The 17,339-nt window shown below is 37.0% G+C and overlaps 1 protein-coding gene across 3 annotated transcripts in view; it reads right to left on the bottom strand.

Annotated features, from left to right (window-relative positions):
• Positions 1-17,339, bottom strand: part of ATP9B (ATPase phospholipid transporting 9B (putative)) — a 174,500-nt gene that overhangs the window by 121,458 nt on the left and 35,703 nt on the right. For all 3 annotated transcript variants that reach the window (XM_076330651.1, XM_076330652.1, XM_076330653.1), the window contains exons 5-6: positions 17,203-17,311; positions 7,739-7,797 (exon numbers count right to left, since the gene is read on the bottom strand). In XM_076330651.1, coding sequence (XP_076186766.1) covers positions 7,739-7,797; positions 17,203-17,311 — 168 coding nt within the window. The remainder of the gene's footprint in view (positions 1-7,738; positions 7,798-17,202; positions 17,312-17,339) is intronic.

The raw sequence follows: 17,339 nt of genomic DNA, 5'->3' as shown, positions 1-17,339 counted from the left end.
GGTACTGGTGGATGAAAAGCTGGACATGAGCCGACAATGTGCGCTCGCAGCCCAGAAGGCCAATTGTATCCTGGGCTGCATCAAAAGAAGCGTGGCCAGCAGGTCGAGGGAGGTGATTCTGCCCCTCTACTCTGCTCTGGTGAGACCCCACCTGGAGTGCTACATCCAGCTCTGGAGCCCTCAGCATAAGAAAGACACAGACCTGTTGGAGCAGGTCCGGAAGAGGGCCACAAAAATGTTAAGGGGGATGGAACACTTCTCCTATGAAGAAAGGCTGAGAGAGTTGGGGTTATTCAGCCTGGAGAAGAGAAGGCTTTGGGGAGACCTTATTGCAGCCTTTCAATACTTAAAGGGGCTTATAAGAAAGATGGGGACAAACCTTTTAGCAGGGCCTGTTGCAATAGGACAAGGGGTAATGGTTTTAAACTAAAAGAGGGTAGATTCAGACTAGATATGAGGAAGAAATTTTTTATGCTGAGGGTGGTGAAGCACAGGAACAGGCTGCCCAGAGAGCTGGTAGATGCCCCATCTCTGGAAACATTCAAGGTCAGGTTGGACGGGGCTCTGAGCAACCTGATCTAGTTGAAGATGTGCCTGCTCATTGCAGGGAGGTTGGACTAGATGACCTTTAGAGGTCCCTTCCAACCCAAACTAGTCTATGATTCTATGATTTAAGGACACAACACTGCTATGAACAGAAACCCCAGCATTCTCCAACTGGTTTGATTTGAAACCAGACAGGTAGTTTCTCACTTTTAACCCTCCACCTTTTGCTTTTTTGAAGGCAACACTTCCCCTTCATCACTGCATGTCAAAAGAAAAATCTTAGAAATACGTACACTCATAGTCCCTCCAATAAAACAGCTCAAAATACATCCGTCAAGATAATTAAACACTGCTTTGTATGGCACTTAGTGTGTAGGACCTTCAAAATACTATGCCTGACTATCCATAAAAATCAGTTCAGAGAGTGAAAAAATTTACATTGTCTCACTCGTAACAGAGAACAAATGTGTATTTACACCAGACAACACCACTGAAGAAGCTGAGCTTTTTCCCCCATATATAATGCTGTACTCTAATGTTTGCCTTAGTTCTTGAGAAGCCACACTCACATAGCAATATTATTTCTGACCACAAAACATCCTGGATACTGTAGGCAAATTTTTCCATTACTCCAAAGAAACCTTCCCGAGATCAGCATGCAGCCACAACAGTGCCATTCAGTGTGATGTGAATAGATATGTCAGTGTCAACTGCCAGATTCTGTGTTATATGGGCTCAGCTTTCAAAATAAGATGATGTAAGCTCTCTAAATCTCTGGGAGGCAGGTACCTCTTGCCACTCCCTGTAACATATTCTCAAAGACACCAATTCAGAAGTGGGACTGGAAGCAACTGCAACCGTATTCTCTATTGATGGGAAGTTCAGTATAGAGAGGCCATGAAGAGCTACAGAGATGGTACTATCTCAAGCAAACAAGATGCTTGGAAAACAAGCAAGTTTGGAAACACTAGAAAATAGATGCATGTTCTGGTTTACCTAAAAATCCTATGCAGTTAGCAAAAAACCTTCCTCATACCTTAAAATTATGCATTTTTATGCATGGATACTTCCTGATTTGCAGCAATTCCCATTTATTTGTAAATGCACAAAGAGTTAAAAATTCACTTGCTTGACTGTATGTCAACAGTATTCACCTTTAAGAGGCTGCTCACCTGCAACTGCAGCTAGTGCAGCATTTTTTGGAATCTTGCCTCATAACAGAAAACAATTAAACATGTAATAAAATGTATTGTCCATCATGAGGTGGTGAATGGAGTTAAATGCAGTTGGCAGCCAGTCACGAGCGGTGTTCCCCAGGGCTCAGTACTGGGGCTGGTCTTGTTCAAGATCTTTATCAATGATCTGGATGAGGGGATCGAGTGCACCCTCAGTAAGTTTGCAGACGACACCAAGTTGGGCAGGAGTGTTGATCTGCTCGAGGGTAGGAAGGCTCTGCAGAGGGACCTGGACAGGATGGATCGATGGGCCGAGGCCAACTGTATGAGATTCAACAAGGCCAAGTGCCGGGTCCCGCACTTTGGCCACAACAACCCCATAAAACGCTACAGGCTTGGGGAAGAGTGGCTGGAAAGCTGCCTGGCGGAAAAGGACCTGGGGGTGCTGGTTGACAGCCGGCTGAACATGAGCCGGCAGTGTGCCCAGGCGGCCAAGAAGGCCAATGGCATCCTGGCCTGTATCAGAACTAGTGTGGCCAGCAGGAGTAGGGAAGTGATCGTCCCCCTGTACTTGGCACTGGTGAGGCCACACCTCGAATACTGTGTTCAGTTTTGGGCCCCTCACTACAAGAAGGATGTTGAGGTGCTGGAGCGTGTCCAGAGAAGGGCAACAAGGCTGGTGAAGGGTCTGGAGAACAAGTCTGATGAGGAGCAGCTGAGGGAACTGGGGTTGTTTAGCCTGGAGAAAAGGAGGCTGAGGGGAGACCTCATTGCTCTCTACAACCACCTGAAAGGAGGTTGTAGCGAGATGGGTGTCAGTCTCTTCTCCCAAGTAACAAGCGATAGAATGAGAGGAAATGGCCTCAAGTTGCACCAGGGGAGGTTTAGATTGGACATGAAAAATGTCTTTACTGAAAGAGTGGCTAAACGTTGGAACAGGCTGCCCAGGGAAGAGGTTGAGTCACCATCCCTGGAGGTATTTAAAAGACATGTAGATGCGGCGCTTAGGGACATGGTTTAGTGGGCATGGTGGTGTTGGGTTGACGGTTGGACTCAATGGATCTCAGAGGTCTTTTCCAACCTTAATGATTCTATGATTCTATGAGCCCAGATTCAACCAGGAATATCTCATATTCAGATTTGGAAAAAATGCAGTAAAAACATTAAACCTTAATATATATTATTATGCACCTATTAGAGGAAAGAAAAAAAGAGGAAAGGAAAAATGCAACTTCAAAATTAAATAAGTCTCTCCTTAAATGACAATAACAATTAAACAGATATCCAGTCTTCATATAGATTAGCTACACATTTTTGCAGCTTCCCTGCCAGCTCTGACATAAATCCATTACTGGCTTCATGCCTACAAACTTCCAGTTACTTGTAAACAAGCTAAACCACTTGACCAACACCCAAAAATTTTGCAAAAATAACAGTCAAATGATCTAATACTGAATTAAATAGAAGTTCTAATAATCCAAATGAGGTATCATTTGGTTTTTACAAATCATTACCACCTTCCACGGAGAACGTATGTTTCACATTCAGTAAATGAAACATTCACCTGGTATTTGCTATCCAAGATTCAAGTCTTTATGGCTGACAAAATTGGGCAGAATCACAGAATATCTCAAGTTGGAAGGGACCCATAAGGATTATCGAGTCCAACTCCCTGCTCCTCGCAGGACTACCTAAACCGAAACCATTTGACTAAGAGCATCTTCTAGACACTCCTTGAACTCTGACAGGCTTGGTGCCATGACCACTTCCCCGGGGAGCCTGTTCCAGTGGGCAACCACCCTCTCAGTGAAGCACCTTTTCCTAATACCCAACCTGAAATTCCCCTGATGTAGCTTCATTCCATTTCCTCATGTCCTATCTCTGGTCATCAAAGAGAGGAGATCAGCACCTCCTCCCCACTACCCCTCTTGAGGAAGCTGTAGACTGCGATCAAATCAGTCATGTGATCATTTTCACATTTTAATAGAAAAAAATACGTCTTGATTTTAAGTCTTTTTAACATGTTCTCTCTGCTTGTTTTTCTTTCCTGTAAAATAACGTAAGCTTTTCTGCATTAACATATCTGAATGCATCCTTCCATGTAGGGAAAGCTAGAGACTGTCTTGTCTTCACTTTCTCCCTCAGAAAAAAAAAAACAAAACCAAAACTGCAACAGTACTTAAGATTGACATCTCATTTTTCATCAGGTTTTCCGTTTTTTGGAAGTGGGCAGAAAGGTACTGCAGGAGTACTAGATACCAAAAAACATTGTCACTATTACTGCTGACACTGGTGAGCAAAGATCCCCCTGCAAAGACGTACCTAGTCAGTATAAAAGAGTGACTACATAGAAACAGATGGCAAGTATGCTACAAAAATCTTTAACACCTCATTGTGGAGAAAATTAAGTTCTGTTGTACATTGTCACAGACAAACAGCAGCAATATGTCAATCATGTTAGCCCTCTCATGTCATATTTATCAAAGTGGAACAAGTTAAAATGACAACACATACAACTTCAAGCATTCAGAAACCCATGAAGAAACTATGTAATCTCAATTACCATGGAGATTAAGCTAGAAATGTTTATTGATATATACTGAAATTTGAATATATAAGTCATGAAAATGACTTGAATACATTGTTTTGCTTAAGTCTGGGCAGAATTAGAGCTCCAGGAAAGGAGGGCTTCCATTTCTCTCAGTGTTTGTCTATGCTGCAGACTTACAGGTTCATTCCTAGAGATCTAACTACGTCAAAAACAATGGTCAACACAAGGTAAGTACTTCCCCAGCTTCTGGATTCCCATGGCTAACTCCACGCCATCCAGGAATACTAGCCAGATTGGAAAACAAGAAAACCCACAAACGCACCTATACTTCCCTGCAACACAGGCTACAATATGCACTTGAAAAATACCATTTCTAATAGCTTGCAAATTACTTTTTCATTTTTCTCATGTTATCATGAAATTGTTATTTACATAATCTTCTCCAGCTCCCTAGTCAGTCTTCCAATTCCCCTACAACTGCCCATAGCTACAGACCCTCAGAATTTTGCATTTACTGTCCTTTCTTCTCCATTCATGTAATGAACCATGTACTTTTCTCATTGACTAAAATATTCCTGCTTGCTTCCGAGTTATGAACAGAAGAGGCACCTCCCAGTTGTCTTCTTGCATCTGCATGCTGTGCAATAATGCATGCTAGCATTAACTGCAATCCTTACAAATACTGGATTAATTTCACTTTACAGCCGAGATTAAGAAAAAACAATTGTGTCCTTTTACAGCTCCAAGAAAAGCTCTCTAAGTTTTAAGATAAAGCATTACTGTTCCACATTTTAAAACACTGTATGTGTTGTTATTATTAAATGTTATTAAGTAAATGTGTTATTAACTGTTATGAAGTTTTATGCTCTCTTCACATCTCCAAAATGTATTCCAAACTGTCAATAAGCTACAGTGTCTAAATAACAATATCTGAACTCACCAACTCGCCCCTTCAACTGTCTTATTTAGGAACACTATGCACACCTGTGCTCCCATTGGAAACTAAAAACGTATCTTAACACAAGCCAAGAACAACATCTATGAAGTAGCATGTCTGTTCGAGGCAGGGGACCATTTTTCAGCTTAGATATACAAATGTCTTTTAGCTTTTAAAAACAGGCAGTATTTTCTTTTATTCAGGCTTCTTCCTGCCCTATTATTAGTGCATTACAAAATTTTCAGTTGAAACGATATACTACTTGGAACTAAAATGTTTCAAGCACATTGCAGTCACTTAGAGCTGCTTTGAAATTAATCAGGCCTATTTAAAAAAACCAAAACAATACAATAATCAGAGAATATTCAAGGTTTAAATATAGAAAAGCCTTTCACTTAAGTTGTTAGTATTTGTGATGCAGTCACTAGTTAACATATGGATCTTCAGCTCAAATGAGTCATTTATTTCAACTGCAGAAATGCTGTTGATGCATCTTCCAGTCAAATACAATGTTAACTTGTTCCTTTGCCATTAGAGTGAGCAATTGAACATTTCACTCCCGACTGGTTGTTTGCCTTAAGAGACATACTCTGAAATTGAAAACTGCTTGCTCCAACAAAACACACTTCTCAATAGAACCAGAAAACATTTAATTTCATTAGTCTGAAGGCACCCCCAGCTAGGCCAAAAGGAAAAAAAAGCTCTGCTGGGGCAGGAGGGAGCTTGAAGCTGAAATACAACATTCAAACAATTATATGCATCTTACTGAGATACCCAAGTAAAATCTTCATCAAAAAGAACTCTACGCATTATTTCCCTAAATCCTAAAACATTACTTTTTTTCATTAGAAACTTCAGGTACTCACAACATATGATCTGTAAGCTGCTGCAAATAATGCTGAAATAGATGCTAATGACCTACCTCACACAAGACAGATCGATCCCCAAAGTAATTCCAGTTTTCCAAATTCTAGCATAATTCAACAGACTGATGGATCTCAGTAAATTTCAGGGAAGGCAGATTACCTATGTAGCCAGAGTCTTCCCTACACTCTATAATAATTAATTTCAGGTTTAGAGATTAAGGCAGCCCTAAAAAGTTTCCTAATAAAAATCAAAGCAAATATCTCATTCCTTCCTAGATCTGGAATAGGCACAAAAGTGAGCAGCTGCAACCTGACTCCACCTGCACTCTAAGATAGCAAGGTGTAAGGCAAAGCAGGTGTAAAAGCCACACATATTAGTGCTAATCTTGTCTATGCTAGTATATGCAGCTCGGACAGGCCCAAAAAGATATCAAGTACAGATAGCAGACAAAAGAAAAGGAAAAAAAAAGCAAGAAATAGTACAAACTACATGAAAATAGATATATTTTAAGCTGAGAGCAGCAAACCAAATGAGACTTGAGTGTATTGTTCTTTCTTTGGACTACAGAATAAACAGAAAGGAAGGTAACAGAAGTTTTCCAAAACAAAAAGTTGTGTTTCTTATATATGGCTGAAAAAAGAAAATTATCTCTATCCACTAACAATTTATGAGTTCTCCAAATTCTCCAAGTAAAAGGAGAGGTACTAACAAATAAGAAAGCACAAAATGTATCAGGAGGGCATATTTGCGGAAGGATTTTCTTTTATCAGAGGTAATTTACTCCACTAAATAGGTGTAAAACCACCAAGTTTAGAAAAGTCTAGTCACTGACTAGGTTCCACTAAGGATTATTCTGCCAAGCTGCAACTTGCCATACAACACTTCAAACAAAGCTGTGGACACAAGCTTCAATTTGAGGTGCCCCCTTCCAGCTTCTTCATGGATTAGCTCTCTAATACAAAGCGTGATGGGAATCACTTGCTGGCACCCAGAATGTGAGTCACCTTTCCAGAATGAACTTCAGTAAAAATATTTTCCTCTGACAAGAAGATTAAGTTGACTTTCAAGGTCACAATAATTTCTTAGTACCCCAGAAAGCCAACTGAAAAAAGCAACAGTCTTTATTATAATACTAACATAGAGGGAAAAAGTTCACTGCTCTCACTCACCATTTGCAATCAAACTGGAAAGCTTTTTCTCCTTTTTAAAAATATATAAACTTTTATATTATTTAATTATATATATATTATCTACATATTATAATTATATAATATAAATATATTTTAATATATAAATAAAACTTATCCTTGAAGGCTTCAAACATAGAAAAACACTGATCTGAGCATCAGAAGGAAGGTATCGGTAATCAGACAGCTTAGAACATTCACCACAGCACAAGCCAGAGAATTTAATTCAGTAATTGTATTCCCTTCACTAGATAAATTTAAGCATATACCAATTCATAAAATATAAATGCTTATATTCAATTAAGCTTATAATTAATCCAAAAACAGACTTCCTTGAAGATTCTCAAATAAGACTTGAACTAAAATACTAGCTAGTTAGTACTTCACAGATAAGTACCTCAACATACTTTTCTTCAGAAGATAATTAGCATGTTAATAATCTTTAGTCTCTAAAATATATTTAAAAAGTATCAACCTTTTCCACTATGATGAGGTCTCCAACTTGTATGTCTGAACTCTTAACTTGCACTTTACCTTAAAAAAAAGAAGAAATGTAATCAACTTAGGCAGACATTAATAGAGAGTCACAAAAATATAAATCCCAGAATGCAAGTTATACTTAAAGATGTTATTGTTTGGTGAAAATGTCACAATTTATACAAAATGGATCTCTGATGAACACATTACTAAATAGATTTCATCTGTTTGAATAAATAACTCACTGGTTAAAAAAAGTCTAGTTTTGTAACCAGCTAGCTATTGTAGAAATATTAGAGGGAAAAAAACGCGTACAAGATGCTCAAGTCTGAACTATAGTATCAATAACAGAGTTGTAAAATTGGAAAAAGGAGTCTTTCACATCTCCTACTAGACAGCACTTCTATTTCTGACAAGTCAAGAGTCATTAGGCTTACAGTCACGGAGCATTCTCACACACGTGAGTTGTTAGTCACAGCCCAGTTACCAACAGGTAGCATTGCTTGGCCACTGAAGTTACTGATGTAATTGGCACTGTCTGACACTTGTTGGCAATTATAGTGGAAGAGAGATTAAGTCTCTCTAAAGTCAGAAGAAACGCCTGAAATTTCATTTTAGAAAAGTAAAATTTCAAAAGCTGAAATAGAGGTTTTTCATTCTCTAGAGCTGCCCATTCAGTAACTGCTGTGAACAACTCATTCAAAAACATACACAGCACACGTACCAGTTTAATTTCTGTATGTTCCGTAGGGTATTAATATTTGTAAGACTGTTACGTTTTAAGATTCTTATTTGATGGACTGAAAAACTGAGACAGAGAGGTTAAGCTACTGCCCAAAATGAGTTATTGTTGATCTCATTAGAATTCAGGAGTTCTAGTCCTAGGTCCTTGCTAGAATTCCAGAAAAAGTTGCTTCCTTGAGTTAAAAACAACCAAAAAACAAAACCAAAACCAACTTCTAGACAAACAAGTCATGACATATGGATATCCTCTTCCAAGATATAACAGGTGATAAATTCAGAACCTGTTAACTCAAGATCGAAACACGTACATATTTACACAGCCTGGCAAGCTGAAACACGCTCATACGAAATACCTTTTCCCATCAGAGACACTATCATGATTCCAAGCAGCAGGTATCTCATCAGCAGGTATGAGATGACAAGTATGTCAAAACATGGTAAGGTGCTAGGGTTCTAAATAAAAATTAGACTGAATGAATTAGAACAGAAGACCCACAAAAGCACAGGATGAGCGGCAATCAGTTTGGAGTTTGATTAAAAGTATTATGAATGGTAGATTTGTCAATGCACATTCTGTCATCTCTCAAAGTTATACTAAGCATAAAACAAAAACTAAGCTCGGTTCCAAATCCATGAGACCTCATCGTAACTCTCAATGAAGAGAGATCAGGCAGTTAACCTCAAAAAATTCCTTATACTTACATGCATTTAGTCAAAGGTAGTAAGATTCCTGTTGTAATTATTTTCAGTACTTCCTCTTTAAAATTGCATTTCATGCAGAAGTAACATGTGTTTTATGTTTAATTCAGTCAATAATAAATGTATTCCTACAGCTAATTTTTAATACATTTTCCATGACATTAGCACTTCTAAAATGTGCAATGTCGGAGGAAAATCAGAACTTTTGTTTGGCCCGTCTGCAAAGTTATTTCGGAAAGCCAGTCTTTGTTATTGATAATGATCTTTTACACCAGTTCAATTTTTCAGTTGCCAAGAACACCTTCCCCCTGCCCGCAAATATAAAACAAACTATATCTTCAATCTGACTCCTAACTCTGCCATAACACATTTGTGAGGGTGAAAGGAGTAGCAGAAGGTATAAAAAGCTGTAGCAAGAAACATTAGCAGTTCTCTGAGGAGGAGTTTCAAGATGCCTATGGAAATTAAGTTAGTGTCAATCTCTCAACAATTTTTTTTTTTTTACTCTAAAGTAACTAATACTAAAGCTCAACCACTGAAAGAACAGTCTGATACCAAATCAACATATTTAGTCTGCTTAACTGCACGAGCCTGTGAATTCTCTTTATAAATTCTCAAGTTTTGACTAGAAGTGAATAGTATATACCAGAAAAACATCATAATGTTTACTTGCTTTCTAAGTCTGTTAGCTTTACCAAAAGGATAGCATTTCCTATTTTGTCATCAATTCCTCCACTTACAATTTTCATCAGTTTATCAGTGTGATAGCCAAGTCAATCAACTGATTATAGTAGCAACAGCCACAAAAATCCTAGTACCAGCTGCGTTCTCAGATCTACAGCACCTACACAGTCATCTATGACCAAAACCATTCAGAGATACTAATCAAATGCAACTACTAGCAATTTTATCAACTTAAACAATTGATTTTTCCACAGTCATGTTCTAACAGCATCTACAGTAAAGATCAAAAGACACTAAGCCTCAGAGGACAAAAGGTAGAACATTCATTTGCAACATGATGTAGGGCAGACAAAAAGCAAAGACTCCTGGTGCCAAGTATACCAACAGGAACCCACACTGCACCTTTGCTTGTACTCAGTCTAGCAATCCTGGGAATGTCACATTATGAATTGAAAAGTTTCCTTACCAGACTGTTTTCTAGGTGGTTTAGTATAACACTACAGCATACCGTCTTTATTACACACTAACATGTCTTGTTAGAGCATCCTGTATATTCCCACACGTAAGGAAGTGGCCTGTGACATACAAGACAATTAATTCTACAATGAATCTGAATGGCAGGACATATTCCATTAAAAACTAAATGGTAAAACGTGGCAATGGTAAAAAGTGGCTTAAAATTTTGAAAAGTCAACAAATAACACTTTTCTTTAGACTAGCAAAAATGAGAATCATTAGATACCATTTCAGAGAACATTAAAATAATGCAATACTACATCTTAGTGAAGATGCATTTGGAGAAAAAGACAGACACTGAATGTTATTCACTGCATAAGTTATTTTTGCAAACTATTTTTTCTCTAAAAACATCTCCATAGCAAAAGACTCTTCACCATCTGTGTAATTACCAATAAAAAGTCCAAAGCTGTCAGAAGTGGCTGCACATCCAGACTTTATAGTCCACCAAGGCGCAAGGCTTTTGCCTAAAGCAACATACAGAATTATGCAGAACTGGAACACTGACATGTGTCTGTAGTAATTCATTATACTCCCAAGATAAAGCCTTTTGAAATGAATTGCAATGATTTGAAAAACTAATAAATATCTCACATGCTACAAGTATTTCACATAAAAATTTAAGAAATTAAGTACATAAGATGTAGGCATATACTATATCAGAAACAACTTTGTTTCTTTTTATTAAAAAGTGTCTCTACTACCTGAGTGCAAGCCACTCCTGAAAGAACAGTAACTTCTGAGAGTAGCATTTTCAAATTATTTTTAATTTGCTATTACATCTTACCCACAGTAACTTGAGTACTGTGTGAAGTACTGCTTCTGGAGTTGGTAACAGAGCTTGTCTCTAAGCCATAAATATAAAACTCTTGAATGAAAGGAGTCATGTATAGACCATATTAAGGTTTTACCTGGCATCTCTTAGCCTGAGTTGTCAGCGTAATTAGAGTATACATAATATAATGGGGAGCTGGGGGGCAGGTGGCGGGGGAAAGCTTAAAGCTACAGTGAGTCCAAGGTGAAGATGCTGATCTTTCAGTGCAAGCGCTGTCCTTAGGTCCTTCTTTCAAACTCCATCTTACATAGTGAACTGAGGTTAGTCTTTAATCACCAATATAAAACTCTAGAGAAATGCTTCCTAGCTCCTCTCCTCTGTGTACTATCTCCTCTTGGGTGAAATGGAAAGCCTTCTTTCTTTCTTATCCAATTTCCTGGATGCTGCAAAAATGCGGAACAAAACAGTCCCCTTGACATTTCCCCTCTTCCGGCCTCTTTTTGAAATTCTTTCTTACATTGAAATTTCTAGTTCTGTTTCTGCTGTTGCTTACTGCTTCCCTCATCAGTTAGATTAAATTGATACAATTCTTTAAAAACGTATCTGTTCCAAATGGTATAAATGTGAGGAATGAAGTCATCAGTAGGTTTGAAATATTGCAAGCAATAAAGACCTAATGTTGTACCTCTAGATGCAGAAATCATGTTGGTTTTTTTTAATGCAGTGGCTTTTTAAAAAGCAGAAGGGCAACCTGTTCTTGAAGAGCTGAAATTCTAATGTTATAAGAGGTTTCAATACAGATTTCAAATAACTGCAAAAGAATAATATTACAATAATCAAGACATTCTGACAAACATCTTATTTTAAAGTTGCAGGTAACAGGTATAAATGATTGAAAACTGACTGCTTCTTGACAGAGACCATTTTGCAATTCAAAAATAGGTCAATTGAAATATAAACTCAGTAAGGTGGCATTTTAGGAACAGAGGAGCTCCTACTGCATAAACAGAATTTCAGAAGCAAAAAAAATTTCAAATCACTGTAGCTCTCTAGAACAGACTTCTCAATTCTCCAATTTTAAAGGAAACATACTAGCTTTCATGCTTTGTTCTCTTCTTATGTATAGCAGTTATTGATTTTTCTTAATTTCACACAATTTTGGCTTCATTTTCAACTTCACTACATTCTTAAACACTCCTTAAGGATACAGCGAAGACATAAGTCTTTCACATTTGAAGCCTGGATGGAATTATTTCATTAATCTCATCGCTCCTGATGTTCATTTTTTCTTTTGCTTTTCAGGTTGCAAAGTGAGAGAGAGTTCTGCAACACTTCTGAAAGTCATATTAAACATCCTGAGATGAAGCGACAGATGCATGCCTCTCCCGCAGCTCGCAGTTGTGACTATAGTTATTTTCTTCTTGATCGTTCTTCTTCAAAACTTCAGTAACACTGCATGGGCAAACCTAACTAGGAAAGGTTCAGGGCAGAACTGCCAACTTCAAGAATGGGAAGGGAAAAAGAGTTAAAATTGCTCTACAATTTTATTATCAAATTGGCTTTTGGCAGCTTAACGAAAGAGATAATAGCCTGTTTATGAACTTGAGGTGATTATTCTGCAGAACAGCAGCATTTTTTCATAGGCACTTAACTGGTCATACCTAAGTGCACAAGACAAGAAGCCGCGCCAAAAGCATAATGGTCCCTTAGGAAAGAAAAACAGAAGTCCTCCCAAACCTGCATGCACAGGCCTAATTTTTTTCCATTGCAGTTTCTGCTCTACAAAAGGATATGCAGGTGAGCTGCTCTGAAGCAGAAAAAGGCAATTAAATTGACAGGATCTTCAATAGCAAGATAATTTCAATCCTACAAGCAGACACTCTTCCTCCCTCCAACTTTAACTTGCATACTGACTGAAAACTGTCTATTAAGGATTTGCAGACTTTGATATGCAAAAAAGGAAAGTAGATTTTGCAACAAACATCTCAATAAAAAGATTAAGACAGCAGAATACACTGAATAACTTAAGAGATTCAATGACATAATCTAGGAGAGTATACAAGGGAAAAGATTCACATGAAAGACATGGAGATGGGTACACTTTGATCACAAAAAAATTCAATACATTTACTGATTTGCATGTATCATCATTTGCCACAAAGGGTTGAAAAAATAGAAACCATTCAAACTTCACGTGTAGCAGGTTCACCTTCTTGACAAGTGCAGTTACATATAGCAAATTCACCAAGGGATGACTGAAGACTGAGCTTTGCCATGTTACATGACAGAAAACTGCATAACACTGGATATCTCATGGATCAGAATTAAGTCTATGGACATTAAACCAGCCATTGCTGCCTAAGTACAATTAAGTAACACTTAAAACAGATGTCCCACTCTCCCTTGATTTCCTGCTCCTAACAGCTCATTATTATAAAAAAAGTTAAGACTTACTGATTAGAACAAATACTTATTCAAGGTCTTGAATTACTAAAAAGAAATTCTAAGTCTTCAAGAATCACTAATGTGAATCCACCATCTTCAGAAAGCTGGTACTTCTTACACTAGCAACATGCAGGTCATAAGACAACATTCACATGTTTTACCTGTTTAGGGGTTCCTGAGGCTAAGAATGACTCCACAGAAAGTCAACACTGCTAGGCAGTCAAAGACTTCCTGGTTTTAATCTACTGCAATGCTGTATAAAAAGATTTTAACTTAGAAATCAGCCTATCCACACTATCTTTATACAAGTAATTAATCACAATTCAAATCCCAGCAGCTTCTCTTGCTATGAATACATTTGTTTCCCTATAGTAAACAAACAATTCTGCAAAACAACTAACTAGAAGTGATTAAATTCTCATTTTTATCTTCCATAAATGGTACAATTAAACCAAGGGTAACACTGAAGTTGCTAACTTTAAGTTTTCCTACTGTCCAATTTGAGCAAAGGCAACCTGCTTAACCTCTCTATATCAGTTTCTCCATCTTTGAGATGGAAAAAAATACCTATTTCAAAAAAAAAAGACTGTAAAACCTACACAAGTCATAAAATCACTAGGAAAAAAAAAGATGCGAGATACTAGAGCAGTATAAAGTGCAGTTCCACTCTGAAAAGTGACTCTTAAGAATGGCATAGATTTTCAGGCTTTTAATTAAATCAGTATCAAGTTTGTTCATTCACAAGTAACAAAGCCTTCTTTCTCCAACCATTAGCGTGTAGGTTAGTATAGTAAGCCTAGCTGCTTTTTTTCCACTTGAAGAGTACTGCCAATATTAAAAATTAGGTAGATTATATTGAAAGTTATTTATAAAAATAGTTTGTATTTTTACTTGTAAAGTCAAATGTAGTACTTGACTTTATTAATTTGTACAGATAAATACCTAAATCCTTCTCAAAACCTGTAAAAGTCTTGGTCTAATTTTATCATAGCAGGAAGTCCCATTTTTTGCTTCAGAATGATACCTTTCAGTTTCAGAATGCCTTATTATGAAAGAACCCTGTATTATGAAAAAGGTGCAATTTCTCATCTATTCATTATTTTATATATGTGTTTGCGGCAATTTTTAGTACAGCTTAATTTTCAGTGGGGACTGCAATAACGTTTTCATTCTTAAAATTGGCCACAACTCAAAACATTGTTAGCTCATCGATCACACCCTTGTCAACATGGGATTCAGAGTTCATTGTAAGCAGAGATCTTGAATCTTTACTTCTGCAGAATATCATGGTCTTCAAAAAACCCACAAAAAGAACAAAAACCAAGTATGAATTCATGATAGCACTGACACCAAAACCTGAAAGTCAAAATAAACATACACATTTGTGGGTAAAAGCTGATATCCTTTTTTTAAAAAGGACATTTTTAAAACTTCTTTTGAACAAGTCACTGCTCTCTATGTGTCAGTTCCTGATATAACTGCTGGGCTTTACCTATATACTATTGTATACTATTTTTAAATCTCTATTCTGTATCTAGAAAACAGCTGTATCAAGGTAACCAAATCTGATTTTGATTTGATAACTTCCTTATTTCTAGGAGAAGTTACAAAATGAAAAGTTTCTCAAATACACACAACCTCACAAAATATTTCATGAACTGGGAAAAAGGAAATCAGGATTCCAAAACTTCTACTTAAATGCCACTTAAATGCCTAGCAATTTACCAGAAACTCCAATATTAACTCTAAACAAGTTAAGTGAAAAAAGAAGCACAAAAGGCACCAAACTTAGCTCTTAAAACAGCAAATGTCAGTCTTGACATTTACATCACACTGGTAACTATAAACTATACATGTGCTTCCAAAACTAAGAATTTCAGATTACTAACACTATTGCTGAATAGGGTAGGATTGTACTATCTATTTTAAAGGTTAGTGTTCAGTGGCCTACCATAACAGATCTAAAAAAATTAATAAACCAACTAGCAGGTTAAATCACAACTTTGAAAGAAAAGCCATTAAGAGTCCATTTCTTTACAGATTGTATTAAAGACTGTAAAGATCTGGAGGCCAGCAATGCAATCACTTGTGTTAAACAAATGATAGCTATCCCATTTGCAGATTTCCACAGTGGTATGTCTAAATGTTGATAAAGCTATTTCAGGCTGACAAGGAAGGGAAGAATGATAGGCAAATATTCCCTACAGTTGCTCCCTTCTGTATGCAAAATCCAGAAAACAATGCAAGTCTCCATACTGCAAGGAAGCAGTATAAATTCCTCTCAGTTGCTAGGTTATGTCATCACTAATGAGACTGTTGCCTGTTTACTTACCTTCCAATTACTTTAAAAAATGGGGTAAGATTTTAGACAGAATATACTTGTGTTACATTACAAGATTTTCATCCATTTTTTTCTGGAGAGAATATTATCCAGAGATACTCCAAGAGTGTAGTTTCTAACCAAGACTCCCAGATCTGGTGAGGTTACTCTTCCCACTGACTCTCAGAAGATATTCACCAAGATATACTAAAAAGTGCAGTGAAATGTATGTTGGGAATTAGTGAACAGAATTTACACTTGGCACAATGTATGCCGTATACTCTAACTGCTTGGGACGCAACCTCACATTCCTTAACTTCCCACTTTCTGGAACTTTTATGCCAAGGAAAATCCTTAACAGAGGCTTCCCAGGATATTGTAGCAGAATAACTTTCGAGGGTAATAGCAGGGTCATGTTGTTTTGTAAGGTTATTCATTACAGTTCTACTTGATAATAGGTTATTCGTTATTTTTGGCACCTTTCTATGTGGCACTCTGTTCTGAATCTAAACAGTAAAATGTGCTAAGCAACATAAAAGTGGAGAGTAGTGCATAGTTTTTTCTCTTATGCCCATGTTTAAAATTTACAATATCCTACCAAATTTAATTGTCACTTCACAGCTGAAGTGCTTCATTTCCTTGAAAGTCTTCATGAAAACCGTCAAAGGTTTTGAGTCCAAAAAGAGTCGTAACTGTGATTTCTCCTTTTATTAATTCCTAGAGAGAAAACTGGCTGTTCCTACTGCCTGATCATAAAGATTTCAAATTATATGCAAAAATTGAAATCAGTATTTTTTGATACTGAAGCTGACTCACAATATATCTTCCTTTGCTTAAGCACAAATTTATACACCAAGTTTGAAAGGCTCTAGTGAATTTTAATTAGATCGTATTTCTTAGTTACTGATCCCTTATTTCCTATATACACTTGATACACAGCTGAGTGTTGCTGAGTTACTGTTCAATATCAATTTCAGAGGAGAACTGCACTTTGAAGTAGTAGCACTAAACAGCAGAATGCCTAAAAAATATATACGATTATATACATACACCTTTCCTTTACAAACAACAGAAGATTTACAACACTTCTTAAACAGATCAAGTTTAACAGTTGTATTTATCTGAGGGAAATCAAGCACTTTATTTGGTTCAGTATCAGTTTCATTCTGAATAGTGCAGCTTGAGACTATTACTTATTTCTTTGAACTGAAAGTCTGTAAATGTATATATAAGAAAAAGATGAAATATTTTAAGGATTTATACAAATGGTTTTGCTAACCTCGTACTGTCAGCTTGCTATATAACTGTGAGTTCATTTCCTTGTCTCTCTTGTAACGTCGAAATTCATCAACGGCTTCCCGTACCACCGTGACCGTCAAAACAAATCCCTGTTAAAGATATAATTATGCAATTCAA

Source organism: Aptenodytes patagonicus, chromosome 2 (assembly GCF_965638725.1).
Source record: "Aptenodytes patagonicus chromosome 2, bAptPat1.pri.cur, whole genome shotgun sequence".
Classification (NCBI taxonomy): Eukaryota; Metazoa; Chordata; class Aves; order Sphenisciformes; family Spheniscidae; genus Aptenodytes; species Aptenodytes patagonicus.
Note: the sequence above shows the minus strand (reverse complement) of the source record. Positions and strands in the feature narration are given on the sequence as shown.